The following is a 22,113-nucleotide window of genomic DNA, read 5'->3' as shown; positions in this document are numbered from 1 at the left end:
GTCTGATGCCGAGAAGAATCCGAAGAGGCAAAAGACCTCTTCGGATCCAAAGAAGCCGGAGTCGACTTCGGCAAATAGGAAGGGGAAGACCCAGAAGCCCCCAAGAGCGCCGGAGAAAGACGTGGTCTTGGCGCCTCCTTCGGAACATATCTGTGAGCCCTTTTTATGGCCCACGGACTTCGCCGAGGTGAATTCTCTTCTTGATTTTCTGGCCTTGCTTTTTTTCCTGTATTTTTTGTGGCCCCTCGGTTGACTTTTTCCTTTTTCCATTTTCAGAGGAACGATATGCTCTCCAAGCTCGTCGCCGTTGAACTCTCCAAAGCGTCCAACGATTATGCTGAGATGCAGAGGAAGTTGGCGGCTGCTCGTCACCAGGCCGAACAGGCTAAGGCAGACTTTGAGAAGGCCAGAGCTGCTAGGATCTCGGCCCAGGATGAAGCCCAGTTTGCCAAAAACCAGCTCGTCATCCAGCGAGAGCAGACGAAACGGAGGGATGCTGCCGCCGTGGTTGCCCAAGGGGAGGTTCTCCGTGCTTTCGCGGAGAAACTCTTTCTGAGCAATCAATTTTCGGCCTTTGTCGGTGATCTGCTGAAACTGATGACCGATAATGCCGAGCAGGGGCCCGAAGTCGTCCTGCCGCTGTACGGCCGAGAGATAGCAGCTCGTCTCCAGAGTCTGCCGCTCCTTGAGGAGCTTGCTTCGTCCTCGGTCCTGTTTCTGCTGACCGAGTTCGTAGTTGCCGAGCTGACCGGGACGAGAATATGGAGGCTATCTTTGCCTCCTTAGGGCCAGTTTCACCCGCTCCAATTTTCCACGGAGAGGGTGAGACCGAGCAGCTTGATCAGCAGACCGGAGACGGGCAGGCCGAGCAAGAGGTGCTGCTGATCGGTGATGGGGGCACCGAGCAGGCTGGGGGGAGTAGGGAGGCCGAGGCTGAAGCTGAGGCAGTCAAGGAGAAGGAAGCTGAACCTCACCGAGGAGCCGGAGACGAAGCTGGCGGAGTATGATTTCGTCTCCCTTCTCTTAGTTTAGTTTCTTCCTTCTTGTAAAATGGCCTTGAAGCCCTCCTTGTGTAAAAAAAATTTTTTTCTTATGAATGAAAAAATTCTTCTTTCTACACTTGTGTCTTCGTATAGCTTTTCGTACTCTCTTTTACTCCTGTTGTGGTTTACTACCTGCTCAGTAAAATGAAATGCCGAACTGACATAGCTGCTTTGTATTCTTAACTCTTAAGGAGCTGGAGGTACTTCACTGGAAGCGGCTGTACTCTTCCGCTTTAGACGAAGCTGAGAAAAAAGCCATAGCTGACCAGATGAAGAATGACGAACTCTTGGCTTGTTTAGTGAAGCTGGAGGCCGACAATAAGGACTTAGAGTCCGAAAAGAAAGATCTGGAGGCCGAGCTGAATACTGCCGTCGCTGAGAGGACTGCGTATGAGGATTTCATCTGCAGGCGCGGGGGAATGACCATCTCTGAAGTTCAGAATCAAGTTGATGAACTGTGGGAGGAGCTTCATGTACTCCGGAGGAACAATGCGCTGGAGAGCTCGGCTTGCCAACAAGTTGTGAAATCATTGCGGCGCTGGGCTTCTCGGTACGACATCATTCTTTCCCGGCGTCCCTCAATCGAGAGATTCCTTAGGCATTTCCCGCCAACAGATGGTCTCACTCTAGCTCAAACCTCTGATTCACTTGCTCAAAACCCTACTCCCAGTCAGCAACGAACTCAGGAACAACCGGAAACGTCAAGACGAGAACGGACTCAGGAGCAACCGGAAACGTCAAGACAAGGACGGACTGAAGTTCGTAGAGGAGCTGTGATTATGAGTGAGCAAGATCAACAAATGCTTCGTGAAGAGACTCTTCGCCGCCGAGGTGCCAGAACTTCCCGGACTCAGGGAAGAGGCGGTAGGTCGATCAGAGCATCTCGTCGACCTGCTTATTCTTCAGCTGCCGAGAACGCCCGAACTCGGCTTCACGAGGATTTTTTGAATAGGTGGCTCAACTTTAGCAACCGTGGACAGTAGAATAGTCCTTTGTAATAGCGTAACGCCTTCTCGTAGGGCAGCGGAGTTGTATGCCGAACAAGATTTAATAAATGAAATTTTCATTTCGCTTCTATCACTGCGTATTTACAGCTCAGCGAAAAAATTTCATCGTGCTCGTCCTCGGTCTTATGAAGTAAAGTTCTTTGACCGGACTCGTCCTCGGTCTTATGAAGTAAGCTTCTTTGACCGGACTCGTCTTTGGTCTTATGAAGTAAACTTCTTTGACCGGACTTGGTCCTCGGTCTTATGAAATAAACTTCTTTGACCGGACTCGTCTTTGGTCTTATGAAGTAAACTTCTTTGACCGGACTCGTCTTTGGTCTTATGAAGTAAATTTCTTTGACCGGACTTGGTCCTCGGTCTTATGAAATAAACTTCTTTGACCGGACTCGTCTTTGGTCTTATGAAGTAAACTTGTTTGACCGGACTAAGCTTGTGTCCTAATTTGGCGAGTTTTATCGCTCGGATCGGACTTTCCCTTGTCCTAATTTGGGGATCGGACTTTCCCTTGTCCTAATTCGGCGAGTTTTATCGCGTGGATCGGACTTTCCCTTGTCCTAATTCGGCGAGTTTTATCTCGTGGATCGGACTTTCCCTTTGTTGCAGTTCGTTTCAGACGAACTGCTTGTTTCTTAAGCTGAATTGTGGTCTTGTATCCTCCTTAGAAGCTTGGACTCACAATCGTTGGCTTATATATGTTCTAAAAAGGGGATCAGCCTTCGAAGAACAAGATACCTCAGTAACATTTGTAAGAGACGACACGCACATAGACAGACAAAACGCACATAGACAAACAAAACGCACATAGACAAACATGAAAAACAAGTAAAAAACAAAGAAAGCACATACCCCTAGGACCGAACTAGACACAAGACTGACTGACCGGACTGTCTCTTACAAATGGAACTTCTTGAGGTTGGAAATGTGCCATGTTCGGGGTACTTGTTCTCCTGACATGTGAGTCAATTTGTAAGACCCTTTGCCGAGGACTTCTGACACCCGATATGGACCTTCCCATGTGGGTTCGAGTTTGCCCAGCTTTTCTGCTCGGCTTACTTCGTTGTTTCTCAAGACGAGATCTCCCACTTGAAATTGCAGCTTTTTCACCCTTTGGTTATAATACCGGGCTACTTGCTCCTTGTACTTGGCTGCTTTTATGCAGGCCAATTCTCTTCTTTCTTCGGCCAGATCTAGTTCGGCTCTCAGTCCGTCATCATTCATTTCTGAGGAGAAATTTAGAGTTCGGGGACTGGGTACGCCGATCTCAACCGGAATCACGGCTTCAGTGCCGTACACCAGACTGTACGGAGTTTCACCGTTGGAGGTTTTGGGTGTAGTTCGGTAGGACCATAGGACTTGAGGGAGATTTTCTACCCATTGTCCTTTGGTTTGTTCTAACCGAGCTGAGCGGGCGGCTTCTCAGGATTGAGACGTGGCCCCAATCGGTCTTGCACCGGAGTCCTTTGAATCCTTTCAAAAGGAGTTCGGCGAGGATGTCCCTGATCGCCAAAAGGAGCTCGGCGAGGATGTCCCTGATCGCCAAAAGGAGTTCGGCGAGGATGTCCCTGATCGCTATGATCGGGCTTCCTCCTGTCTCCTCGGGATGAGCTGTCTAAAGACCGTTTGCGACGGTCTGCCTCATCGGCACGGGAGAACTGGTCCGCAATGTCCCACATCTCTTGAGCTGTTTGCGGACTGCATTCCACGAGCTTTCTGTAGAGAGCTCCGGGCAGGATTCCATTTTGGAATGCCGAAATGACAAGTAGATCATTGAGATCATCTACTTGTAGGCATTCCTTGTGGAATCTCGTCATAAAGTCGCTGATCTTTTCGTCACGACCTTGACGTATAGAAAGCAGCTGAGCCGAAGTGATTCGGGCTTCCGCTTTCTGAAAGAACCTCCTGTGGAAAGCATCCATTAGATCTCGGTAAGATCTAATGCTGCCTTGGGGGAGGCTATCGAACCACCTTCTTGCGTTCCCGATAAGCAGCTCGGGAAACAGCTTGCACATATGGACCTCATTGAGACCCTGGTTCGCCATGTTATACTGATAGCGTCCCAGGAAGTCATGAGGATTCACTAACCCGTCATAAGTCATCGACGGAGTTCGGTAGTTCTGTGGCAAGGGAGTTCGGGTGATATCGTCCGAGAACGGAGTCTTCAATGCTCCGTACATGGCGAACCCGACATCTCTTCGGTATGGAGGAGATGGAGTTCTCCTGTGATTCCGGTACCGAGGAGGAACAGGAACATGTCGGGGTTGAGGATTCTTCTTTCTGGAAGACACGGCACTACTGCGGTAGTGACTTTCATGTCTGGATGAGGAGGGAGAATCCACCGTTTTCGTCTCCGGCTTTTGGCCCTTTTGCAGGAAAATTAAGAACTCTTCCTGCTTCTCGGCCAAAAACAACTTGACAGCCTCGTTCAAATCGGGCTGCTGGGAAGACTCGGTGCGATGAGTCTTTGAGCGGTTTGTTCCTTCTCCGTGAGAACTGGAAGTAGATTTCTCCCGAGGCTGTTTTCCAGACCTGCGGGCTGGACTAGCTTCCTCATGGTTATCACGGACGGAAGCACGGGTATTATGTGATCTGGTATGCATTTTTTTGGTGGAAGAGGATCAAAAACTCGCTTTTATCACAGATTTGGTTCTCTGTTTTCCACAGACGGCGCCAGTGATGGTTGGGCGAATTTTTGATGGTAGTAAATGCAGGTAATAAATATAGATCACGACACAAGGAATTACGTGGTTCGATTTACTGAGGTAAATCTACGTCCACGGGAAGAAAGGAGGGCAAGATTGTATTGCTTGATTTGGTTTACCAGCTTACAAATACAGACTTGCTATATGATATTTGATGTCTAGAGCGCTCTCTCTCCTCCCTCAGTCTATCTGATCTAAGTTCTATTTATACATTGAACTAAGATCGTGGCTTGCATCACCACTAACTAGGTCGTGGCTTACATCACCACTAACTAGGTTGTGGATGTCGTGGAGGTCATGAGATCCTGCATGGGTCCACTATCTCTTTGTTTGGTCTGCTATCCTGCATGAGATCCTGCATGAGTTGACACCACTAAATAGATCGTGTAGTGGAGGTCGTGGAGGTTCTGCATGAGTCCACTATCTCCCAGTTCGGTCGAATACTGAGACCGAACTGCTGAACTATTGCCGAGCAGCTTTTGCCGATCTGAGAGTAGAGCTTGATTGGTCGGCTTTTACCGAGCTGTAGGCTGGGGCCGAACTCTTTGGTAATGCCGAACTGATACTCTTCCTTGGGTTTTGGGCTGATGGGCCCACTGCTATTGGGCTTTGTTTAGTACGTACCCCATCAGGTAACAACATGAACTAACAATAAAATATTGTGTTTTAACATGAAATAATAATGAAATATTTTGTACAATATCATTAGGGCAAAAAGGTTGCGTTTTCTAAATATAATTAACAGAATATATTAAAAGAAGCACAAATACAATTTTGTATATTTAAACGAACTTTTTTTTAATTATCAAATATTTTGTATAGATAATGTAATTATCATGCGGGTTTACCTAGGGGTGGCAAATCGTGCGTGTCGGGTCGTTATCGTGTCGACACGATAACGACACGAACACGATAACAACAAACACGAACACGACCCGTTAAGAAAACCTCAAACACGAACACGAACACGACACGAAATCCTCAGACACGAACACGACACGAACCCATTAACGACACGAACCAATTCGGGTCAACACGACACGATAACAACACGTACACGAGATGACACGATAACGACTCGATAACAACACGACCTGATAACGGTTAATCATATTAAAAATGAAAATAATAAGAATTAATAATATTAAAATATTATTTGTTAACGGATAACACGAACACGACACGAACACGTATTGTTAACGGATAACACGAACCCGACACGAACACGACACGAAATTTTCGTGTCCTTAACGGGTCGACCCGATAAGGACACGAACCCAATAAGCTCCGACTCAAACCCATTATTTTCGTGCCGGTTCGTGTCGTGTTATCGTGTCGTGTCAAAAATTGCCAGCCCTAGGTTTACCTGAATAATATTGAACGCATATTTCCATCTTTCGTGAGCAGATTGCTAAAAATCAATTCGCTCTCTTAGATTAATTAATGAAAATGCTGATTATAGTTGAGTGTGATGGAGACTTTCCTAATTTGACTGATATATGTTAAATATTTTATGACAATTGTTGAATTTAGTTACTCTTATTCATTATTCAAAATAAACAAATATTTACCGGATAACATTTTAACACGCACAAGCCAAAAAATGCGAAGTTTAGTTTACAACGTACCACTACATTAATGCATGCATGCTAAAATGCATACTACTGTTTTTATCTAAAACATTCTTTCAAATTCGTGCTTTACTTGATAACATATTTTTGTTTATTCATATTTTATTTTGGGTAAGATAAATAAACAAAACGTGATAAGTAGAATACATATTTTAAATAATTTTTAACATATAACTCAAAGATAGATGAGTTATCTACTTCTACTCTACTAAATTGTTTGTATAATTTAGTGGAGAACCATGCAAATTTTCTAAATGATCAATTGTCAATTACTAATACGGAGTATATAAAATGAAGGAAAATCAAATTGACAATGTAACTAATGGAGATTTGTGAGCTAATAATACCAAAACAAGAGTGTTTCAAAATAGATAATTTAGATGAAAAAACGTTGTGAGTGAAAGACATGAGTGCGGGTGATATGTGGACACACAACGGAGATGAGGCCGCCAAGAGGAGGCCTCATCTTTGATCTATAAATCATCTCGTCATAGGGCTGTCGATATAACTTTATATATGGCATAAACGATTTTGTGCTTCTCTCCACTCTACTCCTTGAAAACAAGGATGACGAATGGATTTGGACGAAGAAGGAGGGTTTTGGAGTTCTGGGTTGTGTCGTTTCCGGCAAGAAGCCCTTTCCGACCACCCTTAAGGAGTGAGACCTAAAATTCAGATGAGATATCTTCGCACCTAATTTCAACTCCGAGAATCTTGATGAGGAAGAGTTAAAGCGCAGTCGCGTTAGATCATCCAATCCGGCCGATTCTTCAAAATCGAGCGACGATATGGTGATCGTGATCGGTGAAAGCTCAACGAATGGCCTAACTCCCTATAAAATCACAAGTTTAAAATAATTATTTTTTAATCAATGGAACGAAAAAATGCTCAAACCAGACCACGTGCAAGCCATGAGTTTGCCAAAACAAACACAACAATTTGCACAAAATGATACTCATTTATAATTGAATGTATGTCTCATTTTTATATATGAGTATAATGATTTAGTGAATTGTGGAACTCACTTACTTAAAATAAAACTTTAAAATATGGGCATCCCAAAATGTCAACCAACTACTTTTTCACATCAAATAAAAACAAGCAAGTAAAATGCAATTATATTTATAGCAAAAAAGAAAGAAAAAAACGGGGTTGATGGTACCTTCCAGAGGTAAGAGAAGAGGGGTGGAGGGTCAATCACAAAAGCCTTGTGAAGTCTTCCTGGGTAATATTCACCTATGATTTTCAGACTTCCAACCAACATGTTCGTAAATCCACCTGCTGATCTGCAAAGGCCTATAATTCACATTATTCAATATTAAAATTTAATTTTGATACAAAAAAGGCAGCATTTTCAAAGAGAATACGAAAAAATGAGAAATTTTGTTGTGGTGTATAGCAGGTACTACTCCCTCCGTTACTTATTAATTGAAACATTTCTTTTCAGCACGTAGTTTAATAATAGTGTGTTAAAGTAAGAGAAAATACAATAAGAGAGATGAAAAAAGAATAAAGTAAAAAAAGAGTTATTTTTTGTCAAAAATAGAAATGACTCAATTATATTAAAACTTTTCAAAATAGAAGAAAGACTCAATCGAATGAGGGAGTAGTTAAATTATTTATGATACATCAGAGGCATTCCCGCCAATTTCGGAAAACAAATGACCTCATATACCCTTCTGTCAACAAATCTGACCATGACACATCAGGGGCATTCCGGTCAATTTAGTAGGGATTTTCAGACTCATTTTCTGCTTCCGACAGATTTATTAGTTATTTATGATATTAACTTGAATTGATTAATTAAATGGAGTATTAGTTATTTATTGCAAGGCATGGTTTTGGAAAGATTTTAAGAGCGACTTAATATAAAGGTATTTTTAGGATGTCATGTAGTGCTAATAGCTCCATAAATTGACTGTGATTTCCAACTCGTAAAATTATACTAGTAATATTCAAGTACAAAATCACTTGTCTTGATTTGGATTCATATACAAATCAATTTATTTATTAGTGGTTTAGTAAAAATTTAATTCTACTAAAATATAAAAAATTCTGATTATTATACCTTTCATTTGAGTTAGATTAGCATATAAAGAAATATAAATGAATAATAACGTAAAGAGATTCGCATTTGAGTCAAATGAGCATCACTAGAATAAGTATGAATGACTAATACTAGTATATAGTATATTAAAAGATGTGAGAATTAAATGAAAGTATTAATGTTTTACTATCTTTATTCACTTTACAAAGATACCCTTTTATGATAGTCAACTTCATAGCTTTATTCATTTTACAAGGTACGCCTAATTTAATTAGATGAAAATAAATATATAGATGAAAATATATATAGGCTCTAGGGATGAACTATCAACTATTCATTATCGTCAAATTTCTAGCACGGCTATAATTAATTAATCTTATAGTGGTGTACTTGTCTATAAATAATATCTACGTGGGCTACAAATTAATTAAAGTTTTGTCAATAAACATCGATTAAATTGAAGCTAAGTCATTTTTACGTACTTTTGCGAGATTAATTAAAAGTAATAAAAGTTTTTAAGTATTTCTTTAAACTTAGCAAATAAAAACTCACTTGCATCAAAGAGGAGGACAAATTGTTCGACATTTTTTGGCATGGTTTGAATTGCCACTTCCAGTGTAAACACTAGCAACCGATTAAATCTATAAAAAAACCAAAATATTACATATAAATAAATTTATATTTGTGATGATGATCAGATACACAAAAATAGACTTACAGCTTCTGAGAATGGAATTTCTGGTATTCTTTAGTGATCCGGAAAATCTGCAAGTTATGTTTTAAAAAAACTCTTATGAAGAATTAAGTATTTTAGTAGTTACAAAATTTGGCTTAAATATATACCACGACAGGTCTTAGATCGTCGTCATGACCAGCAACGTACGCCATTCCTTGAGCAATCTCATGAGAGAATTCATCAGCTTTCAAATGATCTTCAAATATTTCACACAAAATCATCAATTAATATGTTGTACTATTTCCTTTTTTGTGTTTATCTACCTACAAATTAAGTTACAAGAGTTTAAAAAACAAGGCAAGAATCTTACAAGTAGTTGGATGAAATAAAGGAGATGTAGGCAAAGAAAAGGTGGGTTTTTGAAAAAAAAATAGAAAGTAATTAATATAGATGTGTGGAAAGAAAAAGAGAAAATTTACCAAGGGCAAATGAATCTCTCCAAGAAAGGCAATTCCTGAGATGTTTAGCTGCTTTCTTCACACTTAGGCCTTTGGCTTTCAAAAACCTCTCCACGCATGCATTGTTGCAGAATTTCTCCTGCAAAATTATATGCATATAATATGAGAGAGAGAGAAGAAATGAATGAAATGATATGGAAGTATACATATATAGATACCTGTTTGAGGGAAAGTGGAGATTGTTTGTTGAGAAGTTGAATAACGGATTGAACTCTTTGATTATCTTCGTCTCCCTCAAATCCCATTTCTTTGATTATCTTTCAATGCTGCAATTGAAAGAGAATACTCCTACAAGAGAGAGAGTGTGTATGAAAATTGAAATGAATGAAACAAAGCAAACCTCACTTGTGTTACCAAATCTTGATTCTTTTAAATACACCTACTAAGTGTTCACTCTTTGATGCTATGTAGGTTTAATGTGGAGAGAGAAAGTGATGCTACTAGCGAAGGAGCTCCTTTTATAGGCGTGAATAATACTTCATTTATTTCCACTCAAATAAAAAAAATGACTTATTTCCACAACACATTGTATTTCCCTAAAATGCAACTTCAAAAACACTAATACAACAAACTTTGATTACTGAAATAGTTACGGGAATTCAATTAAAAATACAAGAGTATCTAAAACTAAGACAAGAGTTTTGCCAAAAATACAATGAAAAATGTATTGGAAAATTAAGTACCAGAGTAAGTGGATTTATAGCAACCAAATGCCATATATTTATAGTTCAGATTAAATTATCTAGTTTTTCTCATAAACCTTTCACTTCCCTCATTAATCATAAGAGCTAAAAAAAACTTTTCATTTTTCCACTTCATTATATTTTGCCTTTGCATTTACTTTGATATAGGCTACATAGTATATTTTTTACTCAAAAATATACAAAATTGAAGAAAATTAACTTGTGTGTTGAGCTTGATTGGGTGCTGCAACCCCATCTTGCAGTCATAAACCATTAGGCATCAACCCACCCCCACAGTTCACCTCAGTTGCTACTTTAATTCCAAAAATATCCTCCCACAAACAAACATACGCAAATCCAAATTGATTATCTTTAATACACAAAAATTATGATAGTTACAATTACATTCTTGCAATATTAGAAGATTATCTTTGAGTATTATGATAAGAAAAAAAATTATTTCTCCCAAAATCTAACTCACACATCCACGAATACAACACGGCACGGTGATGATTTCTTTCTTAGCAAAGTCACCTATGAACTGACCGGTCCGGGTGAAAGCCACATAAGAAGGCATGGTGTGGTTTTTAGATAGTTTGGAATAATCTCAATGTGGTTGTTTTTCCACACTGCCACTGAGTGCCACACATATATACCCAAATCGATTTCAATTGCCGGTCCTTAGCCTTTTTCCAGCCATTAATTAATGCAGGAACTAAGAGAACAAAAGTGCAAAAGCAAATGCTTCAACTGAAAAAATGGAGATTTCAACATATAAGTATGACCTTGCTATCTGTCTCTTATCTCTTTCCCACTCCCACTCTCTCACCTACCATGACCAACACCTGAAGCCCCTCTTGTCTTTCCTGCGGAAGTTGTTGCGTCCCCACTCGATTCAGAAGAAGAGTATGTGCTCACCACACTTCATCAACCTCCCATGATCTACTCCATTCCTTTTTGTTTCATTATTTCTAGTGTTTAATGCAATGCTATCTGTGCAGAATCTAATAGGCCTTCATAACTCATCTATTCTGTCCCATCCTGCCCGAGCTGTATGACTACATACTTAGGGGCTGAACTGATAGCTAAAAGTTATATTTTTATTATTGAATTTTCAGGCGGTGGAATATATATCCTGTACGAGGACGTAAAATCCTGCCCCTACGGAGAAGATGTTCACATACTATGGTCCATATAAGTGGAGTCTTGTGCACCAGCATTGCCAACAGCAAAATGAGATCATTCCACATGCACATATATATTAATGTACATTCGTTACGGTTTTCTATCTCCATTCTTCACATTTTGGTTTCATGGTTCTATATACTCCCGGATATGTACATGCCACCAACATAAATTACTCAAGTTATCGAGTTGTTGAATTTAAGAACTTCTAATCTACGAAGTTTGGCATTGCTATCTTGCTTCTATCTGCCTACCTACCTTGTGAAGTTCCAGCAAATGGCAGAATTATGGAAGGTTCTTCAAAATATTCATGAGCTAGAAGCTCAACTGACAATAGCTACTAATGGACTATAAATCTTTGCATATATTTGACTGAGCAAATACACTTATGCATTATTCCAGGTAAAAAGAGTCTTTACTTCCGATTGAAACTAATTGTTGTTATAGACATGTAGGCATTGGTTTGGGTCACTCATAGTCACTACAATTTGATGCATCATGAACATGAAATGGCAAACTGATTTTTCAAGGCATAACAAACTTCTCAGGAAGAAACGAGCTATTGAAATTTTTATTTATCATAACCAACGTAGATATTCCGAAATACATGGCTAATCAGATTTGTCCCAATTACAGGACCAATGAGATTGTGATTAACTACTATAGGTACTGAATAAAGGATGTGTGGGGCTGATAAGTGATCCCGTACTAGGGGAAGATGATACCTCTAAAAGGGATCTCGTGATCAGAAATGATAAGCGAACCATCTAGATCCTTCCATACATCCTACATCCTGAAAGGCCGAGACAGGACTAGGAACCTTTTAGAAAACTGAATATATTAGTTCAAGATATGTCGATGACATGAAACAAGTAAAATGCACCCTGATCAAAGATTTTCAGGTCTGTAGAGATGTGAAGAAATTACCTCTTTACAGTGCTGAAACACCTGCCGACCACTGCTTAAAATAAGCTTGGCTTTCCATCTCTGCGTGAGACAAGGCTCCTAAAGGACTCACAGTTATCTGAGATAAACAAGTGGCAAATTACACACGAACAAGTATCATTCTAACTATCTACTTACGGAAAAGTGGACATACAAATCCTTCTCTAAGGCAATTGTAGTCTGTATCACTATTGTCAACTTGTGATCCCTTCACCTGAAAAAAGGATGCAGAGATAATTACTGTTACAGCATAAAACAACAACAGCATAATCTTCATACCATGTTCTGTAGTAAAAGGTGGAATGTAAACACATCAATTAATAGAAGGAATTGATAGATAGTTGTTTTCAGAAATACAGCGATACATAACTCAATGCATCTTATAGTGTAACTTCAAATTGCTCGAAATCAAATTTCATTGTGCATATAAGCATAGGGGCAGTTATCAACGCATAACTGCAGAACTTCAGAAATTACTAAATACTCTACTAGGTCTAATATATTAGTCTAATATATTTGACTTAATACTAAACTTATCATAAATCACATATTCAGAAAATATTGAAATCTTTATTAGGTAGTTGTATTGACTAGATAGATGTCGGAGGCAAAAAGGCCATTCATATATACAATAGAGCAACTATAAGATAATGAGTCATACTTCTCTTTTGAATGCAAGTTCATGCTTTAAATTAGTGAACGTTGATTCAGAACCCGATGATGAACTTGTCTCCATAGTCATAGTTGACAGCATTTTCCTTCCTTCAGATTCAGAAGTAACTTGTCTCCACCCCATTTTTACCATAGTCTTGCCCTGATTCGTAAGTCGATAACCCTGTTCCGGACCAGCAAACAAACATTGATATACTTATAATCTTCACTAAAACAAAGCAGTGGATTTGAGATATAGGAGCAGGAGAGCGGGATCACATATTAGTACCACCATTCATCGGAAAACAATAAAATTCAAGGGATGTGGTCGTAACAGTTGCCCACAAATCCAAGTTGGTCAATATTGTAATATTGTATGTGTATAGATTAAAACAGTCGCAAACATATTGACTTTAACACCTCATATCAGCTCAAGTGACTTGCCAAAGCCTACCCCGCACTTACCTTATGATTCGCAACATCTGTCGGTATATCTACATTCAGAAAACAGTTTTGGGGTGTGTTTTTTTCTTGATTTCATGCAACAGGCCACAGATTATGGGCAAGCACGCCTCTGCTGCAAGTTTAAAATCACCTATAGTACTTTTCCCTCCAACCCTGCAAGCTAGCACTGTGTGACTATTATTCCTGTCTTAAGATGAAGAAGCAGTATAGATTACAAAACACTATAGTAGCAAATATATGCAGAGCAGGGTTCTGAAGTAACATATTCTATACATACCAATCATATGATATAGAGATCGAAGCTATTCCATTTAAAAACGCTTCTCGAGCCCCTGCTACAGTCCCAGAATATATACTGCATTCATCAAGATACAAGAGTCATTGCATTAAGGTTATCAGGTAAACATATTATAATCTTTGCTAGGACATCAAACTTTAAGACTTATAGGACTCAGAACGGTCGACATTTCTGTTATGGTTGCTCCTTCCTTATATTTATATAGAATGTTTAGACATTTTCCGAGTCACAACTTATTATTTGAAACATTTACAATATCACTTACATAAAGGTATCTAGGTCAAGTACCAGTTGATTTCACATTACTGCATTTCATATAAAAACAAATACTAGCTCAATATAGAAAAACTGCATGGAAAGAAGTTAGGAGCAATTCTACATCCAAAAAACAAATTATCAAAATGATCCAAAAGTCAGATATAGAATTGTTACTGACATGTGATAACCACAATTGCTACCCATATTGATCCCACTGATAACCTGCAGGAAAGAGGATTAAGAATTGGAATGTGGAATTATATATGCAAAACTTCTTACTGGAACATGCACACATAAACAACTGTAGAGAAGCCTATTAAACGATACACATGTAGTGATATAGGTTAATTATACATGTATTAGGCCTGTATTTTTCAAGTTAAAAGTGGAGTAATGGAATGCAGAGCACATAGTAGCAAAGAAAAATATTACCCTACAATGTGAAAAGTACAATTGGTATAAGCTTGGTCATATGAGAGGCAACCTAATTTGATACTCCATATAAGAGGACATGGTGCAACCGAAGCAACATATACTATGAAATGTCATTCAAATGCTGAGAAAGTAAAGTACCAGATCAGGTCCTAATGATGTACAGTCAGCAGGAGTACCTGCAACATTTGGTATTACATTTATGTGGACTAAATAACTATAAGTGTTCCTTCCCATCCTTAAAGAAGAGAAAAAAATAAAACAAAAGCTTCCAAAGATACTTCGCTCTCTTCTTATACTCCCTCCGTCTCATTCTAAGTGAAGCAATTATTCCTATTCAGCACGAGATTTTATGCAGTTTTATTTTGTGAGTTGATTGGAGAGAGAATAAAGTAGAGATAAAGACGTTTCCATTTTAGAAATGTGTCCATTAGAGTACGACATTAAAAAAAAACCTGTCACTTAAAATGGGACGTATGGAGTATTAAACCGATATAGGGACGTAGGGAGTATTAAACAAATATAGATTCAGAAAACATTGCAACCTACCAGAAACTGCAAAAGCAACTGTCCCACCAATTTCGACTGGCTTGGCAAAGAGAGGTTTTTGCCATGTGATGCTATGACTAACTGCAGACTTTTCTCTGGGAATTATCAATGTAAAAATTATCAGATGAGATTTATTTTTTCTACACAAAATTTGATTGAAAATTATGGGGATTCAAACGATCAGTGCCATTAAAGGAAGCAAAAATTGAACTAAAACAATAAAAAAATCACAGGAAAAGGAAATCAAAATGTAGTGTATCTGTATCATACACTGAAGAATAATTCTACAATAATTTCAACCTAGTTTGGCACAGTTCCTCTCTCTTTCTCACACACACACACCACGCAGATAACATACAATTGCAGACGGAGAAACCAATGTGAGCTAGAAAACATACGAATCAGGAGCGCAAACATAGACGTTAAATCGATTGGAGGAGACGAGGACATGAAGGAGAGCTCGAATTCCTGGAGCATCTATTCCGTCGTCGTTCGTGACCATCACCGTCGGGCGATCGCCGCCGCCGCCGCTGATCATTTTGGCAATTGATTTTACAGTTATCTCTCTTCTTCCTTTTTCGATTTGAGCTTTTGCTTTTTGCCGCCAAAAACTTACATTTACATTTCTACTGACACTATCTAAATCACTCCAATTGTATTTCTTCCTTTTATAATTATGCTACTATTTAACAAGATTAGATGATTAACTAAAAGTCTAAAATCAAGTACTAGTATACAATTATTTTTATAGGCGACTATGAAAGAGTAAACATAACTCTCTAGATCATGCTGCATTAAATTTAAAACGGCGGCCTCTTACGTAAAATAAGTTGGTTTTATATTCTTCTATCCTACATAAAAACATACTAAGAGCAAAGTCACAAATTTTAATAAAAAATTAATAAAGTAAAAGATATAGAAAGAAAATATGATGGGTGTGTTGTTAGTAAAGAAAAAGGTTTACCTCATTTAAAAAAACTTACTGAAATTAGAATAATCTAATTTTAGAGAATGGTCTAAAACACTATAATAAAAATTGACTACTTTTTGGGATGAAAGGAGTATTTTGGATTCGGAATACTAAATTCTAATACGACAAACTTTTACATGAATTAGATTGATTTAATTGTTAAACTATATGACTGGAATCTATAATGAAGTTACTGCGTTAGTTTTATATAGAGCGCATCATCACAATTGGACATGTTGATGTATGTAATGCAACTTAATTGATAAGATATTTCCTTTTGTACCAATACATCGAGATCATTGAATATATTTTTACCCCTAGCTCGATGCTCTCCGTGACGCTTTGAGGGCATGTTGGCTGTTTCGGAAGAATTAGGGAGTGGTCTTCAGATTGTGGCTATCCTTTCTAGTGGATAGTTCGTTCGGGTTTGTTTTTGTAACTTTCTCTGTAATGGCTTCCGGCTCACCTTCCCTTCATGCTTGAGCCTTTTTCTTTTTGAAAAGATGAAGTATCACATAAATGAAACTGAAGTACTGTCCAAAACTTATACATTGAGATCTTGATAATATTTTTCCATTAAGTACCACATAAATGAAACCAAGTATTGTCCAATTCAATAACCAATTTTGTAGTTCTTCATAGAACATGTGGACGCAAAGTTGGAGTGTAAGAGTGGCAAAAATGATTGTTTTCATTAATATATACATATAAAATCCTTGTAGGTTACAAGATCTTTTACTTAATATTTGAGCAAATCGACATAAGTAAATCTTTTGATATGATAATGAAAATGGTAATATTAGAAATATGCATCTGTTTTTAAAAAAGTTGCCAGGTATCTGAAATGAAATTGCATTACCCAACTATTAATTTATTCTGACTGATTGTCTTTTTTTTTAATGTTTTGATGATTGTCCAAATTTTACTACATGTAGCTTATAAAGGAAAAACAAAATCTCAAACGACATTCACCTCCCAAAAAAAGTGATATTCCTAAGCACATTATAGCTTATAAGCTCGTACTTATATTTCTACGTACTAATCAAACTATGTTCTTAATTAATTATTATCGGCACGTAATTGTATTTTAAAAGTTTATAAAGAAGATTTAATCAAACTTCAAACGATAACTTTATGTCACAAATGCCATGCATTCATTTTCTTGACCACGAAAATCTTGATTTGGCTGGTCAGATGTCACTGTGTAATATACATTTAATTCTTTAGATGACATGACACAGAAAAATGTTATTTTTAATTATTTATAATTTATATTTAAGAGAATAATGAGTTACGCCAAGATTTTGCAGCTAAAAAATGACACATGATATATATTTTATTGATACAAAGTCGAATTATATCGCACTGTACAAAATGAATATATCGGATTTTGTCATGGGTGATAAAAATGCAATAACTATATAAGTTCGTGATATTATATGTTAGGTTTAAAGTTCGTGTAAAAAAATAAAATTTTGGAAAGTTTTGTAATATTAAGTGTCAATATCCTAAAATAAAAATAAACGTATATACATGTTTTATTGATAACATGTAACGACCCGCTAAGCCGATATTATTAGAAACAATATTATTAGCTTGATTATCTATATAAGTGACTTTTATGTAATTAAATCTGAGCTACGATAGATTGTAGTTGTTGTTTGTTTTGACGTCAGGCAAGTGAATAGAACATGTAAATATATTACACATATATGAATATAATAAACTTAAATAAATAAATAAATAAATAAGATCCCAAAATTCAAAATCTTGATGTCCGATACATCCAACAAAAGTCCAACAAAATTTAATTTATACATCCTGCGTTCTAAGAAAATCGGGTACTTCAGCGCGGACAGCCACGGACTTGAACCGATTATACCTACACCAAAATTTAATAAACAAGTGAACAAATCAATAAACAATTACTTAAATAATTAAATAAAAATAATAATAATAAAAATAAATTAATTAAAAAAATGGAAGCAGATCCTAGAGGATCAATGATTTCTGACAGCTCATTTAATGCTGAAGATAAAATTTGTATCATACAATCATTCCGTGACAAATGAGAATATTTGTGATAAAATTCTGTCAGACCACTTGCTATACCATCACTTTCACTAACTTGGTAAGTACGCATATAGATACACGCCACTTTGCCATCTTTCATGTATATGTACTTTTATGCAAATCTCACTACATCCAAACCACCTCTCCCTCTGTATTATTCACTTCCCCTCCCCTGTATTATTCACTTCAAATCAATTTATTCTTCTCTCTGCAACAAGAAAACCAACACCCATTCTTTCAACTTCTGCTAAGAAAATATGAGAAAACTAAGAGAGGAGAGAACGAGAGCAGAAACCTCTTTTTCATGCCAATTCGTTCCCAATCTACAAAGGTATATCAATTTCCTCTGCAATAGCCTAGAGTTTGTGCATATCATAACTCTGTAACCAATCTAATAAAACTGAATCACCAAATCAAAGAATCGAACTTTAATTTCATAAAATCAATGTAAGAACTTTACTTGCGGGGTGGTTCGGGTTGGTTTCGGGGCTGCGCGGTGTCGTTTTGGAGCTGTTCGGGGACCATCGAGCAGCCACCGGACAGCAACAACAGGCAGCGACAGCACGCACCGGACTCGGCGCTGCTGTACGTCAGTGGTGACCCCACACGGCGTGCGACGGAGGGGCGAGCAGTAGCTGACCGACGAGCAGAGGCCGCCGGCGTGGGGGTCGACGCAATGGTGAGGGGTCTGGACGCACGGGAGCAGCGTCTTCCCGGTGAGGTGACTGCGCAGCAACGACGGCAGTGGCGTCGCGGCTTCCGGTGACGACAGCCGCGTCTTCCTGCGGCGACGGAGCAGCGGCTGCAGTGGCTGGACGATGACGACGAATCGGCGGCGAAATCGCTGATATCAGTGGCCATCTCCGGCGAAATCAAAGGATCAGTAGCCAGCTCCGGCGAGGCGACTATACAACGGCAGCGGTGGCTGGTGAGATGGGAAACGGCGACGGATTCTGGGAAATTCCCAGCTTAGCCGAAGAGAGAGAGAAGAAGAGAGAGGGAGAAGAAGAGAGAGAGATAGGCGTGAGGGAGAATGGGGGAGTATAATTAATTTTGGGCCTTTTGTTTTCTTTTAGGAATTGGGCCTCATTAATTGGAATTGGATGAATTATTAAAGTATGGGCTTCATTTAAATTTCTTTAGGCTTTAGAAGTTTTAAGGTGGGTGAAATAATTAGTTGGGCCTGGAAAATAAAATAAGAACTTGGGCCAGGTTAAAATAAATCTTTGGGCTGATAATTTAATTCCTTGTGGGAAATTATTTAATTAAATTCCGGAATAATAATTGAAGTATGAATAATTTATCCCAAGTCCGGAATATATAATTTTCTTAACAATAGGGAAATAGTTGCGATAATTCAGTTATGCGCTTGAATAAATTTTGGGAACTAATTTGACATCGTGATGGAAAATACGAGGAGCCAACAGAGGAATTATGGGCGTAAGCGGCCGACCAGCATCGCCCCGCGACGCCTCAGGCGGCCGCTAAGGAAATGGAAAGAAAGAGGGAGACGGAGTTCTCAAGTCACAGAAATAATTAATTTAATAAAGAAGTGTTGTTAATTAAATTTTCTAATTTAATTAATATGCAAGTTTCTAAAATTCTTCTGACGGTGAACAAATGATAAAAGAAATAAAGTAGGAGCATGCATTCCTATAAGTATGTGAATTCTCGAGTCTTATTAGTACGTTATTTGTTTTCAAAAGGCTATCTCCGTGAGTTAAGGGTGGAGTCAGGAAAATTCAAGTTAAGGGGTTTTAAGCAGTCGAGGTGAGCTTTCTTATACGACAAATACAAATCGTATTTTGTGAAAACACGAACACATGTTCATGATTTTTAAAGATGTTGTCTTGCCATAAATGTTTTGTGTATGGTGCCTATCTGTTTGGCTAAGGCCAAGTGAATTATGAAAGATGATATATGTGAATCGATTCGATTTTGAGTCCTAGTAGGGTGGTGTCCCTACTTGGAACCTCTGACCGTGAACGGCAGAGAAGATGACCGTGGAAGGTGGCCACCTTCCCGGTACATGGAATCCTCTGACATGATGGGCAGAGAAGATGACCGTGTGAGAACACCATCTCGACGGCACAATGTGATCAGATATGGCTAAGTACCGGAAAAAGGGGTTGCAACCCAATGTGATATTTTTAGTAAGCTCGGGTCTTTTCAACAACACCCCGAGTGTTACTGTGATGATGGCTTGACAATATTTTCAAATGTATATGTGTATTCTTCGGCAATGTGTTCACTGAGTACTTTTTGTACTCAACCCTGCATATATTTCTAAATGTGCAGGTTGAGCAGCGAAGTGGTGGAGGAAGTGCTATTGAGACAAGACATTTAATTCAGTCAGATTTTGACTCTCGGAGGTTCATGTCTTCATACATGGAACCGCGTTCATTTGCTTCCGTTGTGCATCTTAAAAGACTCAAGTCTATTTTGTTCAAAACTCTGATTTTAATTCGAGCTATTCCCGTTTGTTTCGAGCTATGGTCGATTTGTGTTGTTTTCCCCTTTCTTCCCCGCTTCTTTAATCCTCCCCTAGTCGCGATCAACCGTGTTTTCTATCCTTAGAAAATGCGGTCGTGACAGAGTGGTATCAGAGCGATCTTTCTCGCTCTGAAACCGAGAGTCTTCTTTGAAAATCTTTGGTCTAGACTTGTTCCAGTAGACTGTCTAATCGATGAAAATGCTCTTAGCACTTCCCTCCCATTGCGCTCAACGAGGAAAAAGGTAACTTGTTCTTTTTTCAAAAGAAAGTCAAGATATTTAAAAGTGTGAAATGGAGAAATAGCTCATGCAGTTAATTTGAGTGAACATATGAAAATATTGAGTTTAAAGAAAGAGTTGATGTTTCTTGATTGGGTAACGTGCTTAAAGAAAGAGTTAATATGTCTTTTCTTGGCTAAAGATTGTGAATGTATGAATAAAAGGAGCAACTTTCCTAAAAAAAAAAAAAAAGGTAATGGAATATGAAAGTATAAAGTATATGAGTCTAGTACCAATTGTTAAAATGATGTTTTTTTTTTTTTTGAGTTGGTGAAATGATATCTCTTTTGAGTTAGTCATTCAATCATGTTGCTAGAATGGGGAAATCAAAATTTCCAAGAACTTAGAATACTTAGTTATGAGTTCCTTCTAGAACATAATATGAACTCGAACTTAGAAGTACAGTATGAACATTTCTCGCTTTCCTGAGCGACGAAAAGAAAAGGACGGGATAAGAAAGAAACTTCGTCACGAGAAAAGCAATCCGACATAGAATAAAACAATGTTCTAGAAAGATGGTAGGGGTTAGATGTCATTCTCTACGTCCCAATGACATGAATAATCTAGGTTAACTTTTGTCTTTTGTGACAATCCAATCACTCTCAAGGGTCGTACCTTCGACCCAACTAAGTGATATATACATATTTAGCAAGAGAATTGACTGCAACGTAGACAAAGAATCTAGTCTTGCAAATAATAAGTTAACAGAAACGATGTGTTACGAGGATGGGCGTTATGACGAACCGAGAGTACCAAGAGTCGTAATCCCCACATATGGTCATCTGACGTGATCGTAAAGTGAAAATAGCTTGTGACCAAAGTTTCTCATAACTCAGTTACCATTCTCTATAAAGAATTAAACAAGGGAGTATCACTATTGTAGTTAACCAAGAAGATTCAACAGCAGCGCTTACTTGGGTTCCCATGAATTCCATTTTCTCACGTCCCCCTTGATCAAAATACTTTTGTTGAATTAAGAACTTAAATGACTTTTTTGCAAGGTAATTATTTTCCCTCTTCTATGTCAAGGTTGTGAATCACTTTCAGTTTTGAGCTTGCTCCCTCATGTTTCCTGATAACCTCCAGTGACTATGGTCCTTCTTTACTCGTTCTGTATAAAAGTAATACTTTGACTCTCTGAATTCTTGCCACCAAACTCCTATACTAGGAGTTACTTTATTTATAGCCTTCAGAATGATCATGCTTCTTAA

The 22,113-nt window shown here is 38.3% G+C and overlaps 2 protein-coding genes and 1 pseudogene across 10 annotated transcripts; all 3 read right to left on the bottom strand.

Moving 5' to 3' along the window:
• Positions 1–6,672: 6,672 nt before the first annotated feature.
• LOC121773819 (phosphatidylinositol transfer protein 3-like) lies at positions 6,673–10,032 on the bottom strand. The gene is made up of 8 exons (XM_042170733.1): positions 9,976–10,032; positions 9,780–9,909; positions 9,583–9,700; positions 9,271–9,359; positions 9,146–9,192; positions 8,980–9,068; positions 7,543–7,676; positions 6,673–7,212 (listed from the first exon to the last, which is right to left on the bottom strand). Exons 2-8 carry the CDS (start codon positions 9,864–9,866, stop codon positions 6,757–6,759), a joined length of 1,020 nt encoding a protein of 339 aa, XP_042026667.1. The 5' UTR covers positions 9,867–9,909; positions 9,976–10,032; the 3' UTR covers positions 6,673–6,756.
• Positions 10,033–12,059: 2,027 nt separating this feature from the next.
• LOC121773326 lies at positions 12,060–15,701 on the bottom strand (annotated as a pseudogene).
• Positions 15,702–17,770: 2,069 nt separating this feature from the next.
• On the bottom strand, positions 17,771–19,399 carry LOC121774686. Of its 9 annotated transcripts, none has more exons than XM_042171545.1 (3): positions 18,591–19,399; positions 18,426–18,510; positions 17,771–17,939 (listed from the first exon to the last, which is right to left on the bottom strand). In XM_042171545.1, the coding sequence occupies exons 1-3, from the start codon at positions 18,989–18,991 to the stop codon at positions 17,934–17,936; spliced, it is 492 nt and encodes a 163-aa protein (XP_042027479.1). In that variant the 5' UTR covers positions 18,992–19,399; the 3' UTR covers positions 17,771–17,933. The 9 variants fall into 9 exon arrangements, 5 of the variants coding, with proteins under 5 accessions (XP_042027479.1, XP_042027483.1, XP_042027482.1 ...); XM_042171549.1 differs by having other exon boundaries at positions 18,426–18,486; XR_006044982.1 differs by lacking the exon at positions 17,771–17,939 and adding an exon at positions 18,209–18,338 and having other exon boundaries at positions 18,426–18,521.
• Positions 19,400–22,113: the final 2,714 nt, after the last annotated feature.

Source organism: Salvia splendens, chromosome 17, assembly GCF_004379255.2.
Source record: "Salvia splendens isolate huo1 chromosome 17, SspV2, whole genome shotgun sequence".
In the NCBI taxonomy this organism is placed as follows: Eukaryota; Viridiplantae; Streptophyta; class Magnoliopsida; order Lamiales; family Lamiaceae; genus Salvia; species Salvia splendens.
The sequence above is the reverse complement of the archived record's forward strand: the minus strand, read 5'-3'. Positions and strand labels throughout refer to the sequence as shown.

Excerpts from the sequence above, each read along its gene's own strand:
- LOC121773819 (XM_042170733.1), bottom strand. The coding sequence starts at position 9,866 with ATGGGATTTGAGGGAGACGAAGATAATCAAAGAGTTCAATCCGTTATT. Across the intron at positions 9,701-9,779 it reads CTCCACTTTCCCTCAAACAG|GAGAAATTCTGCAACAATGC; the intron begins GTATCTATATAT and ends ATAATTTTGCAG. Across the intron at positions 9,193-9,270 it reads ACGATCTAAGACCTGTCGTG|ATTTTCCGGATCACTAAAGA; the intron begins GTATATATTTAA and ends CATAACTTGCAG.
- LOC121774686 (XM_042171544.1), bottom strand. The coding sequence starts at position 18,991 with ATGGCCACTGATATCAGCGATTTCGCCGCCGATTCGTCGTCATCGTCC. Across the intron at positions 18,511-18,590 it reads CAACCCGAACCACCCCGCAA|AGTTATGATATGCACAAACT; the intron begins GTAAAGTTCTTA and ends GATTGGTTACAG.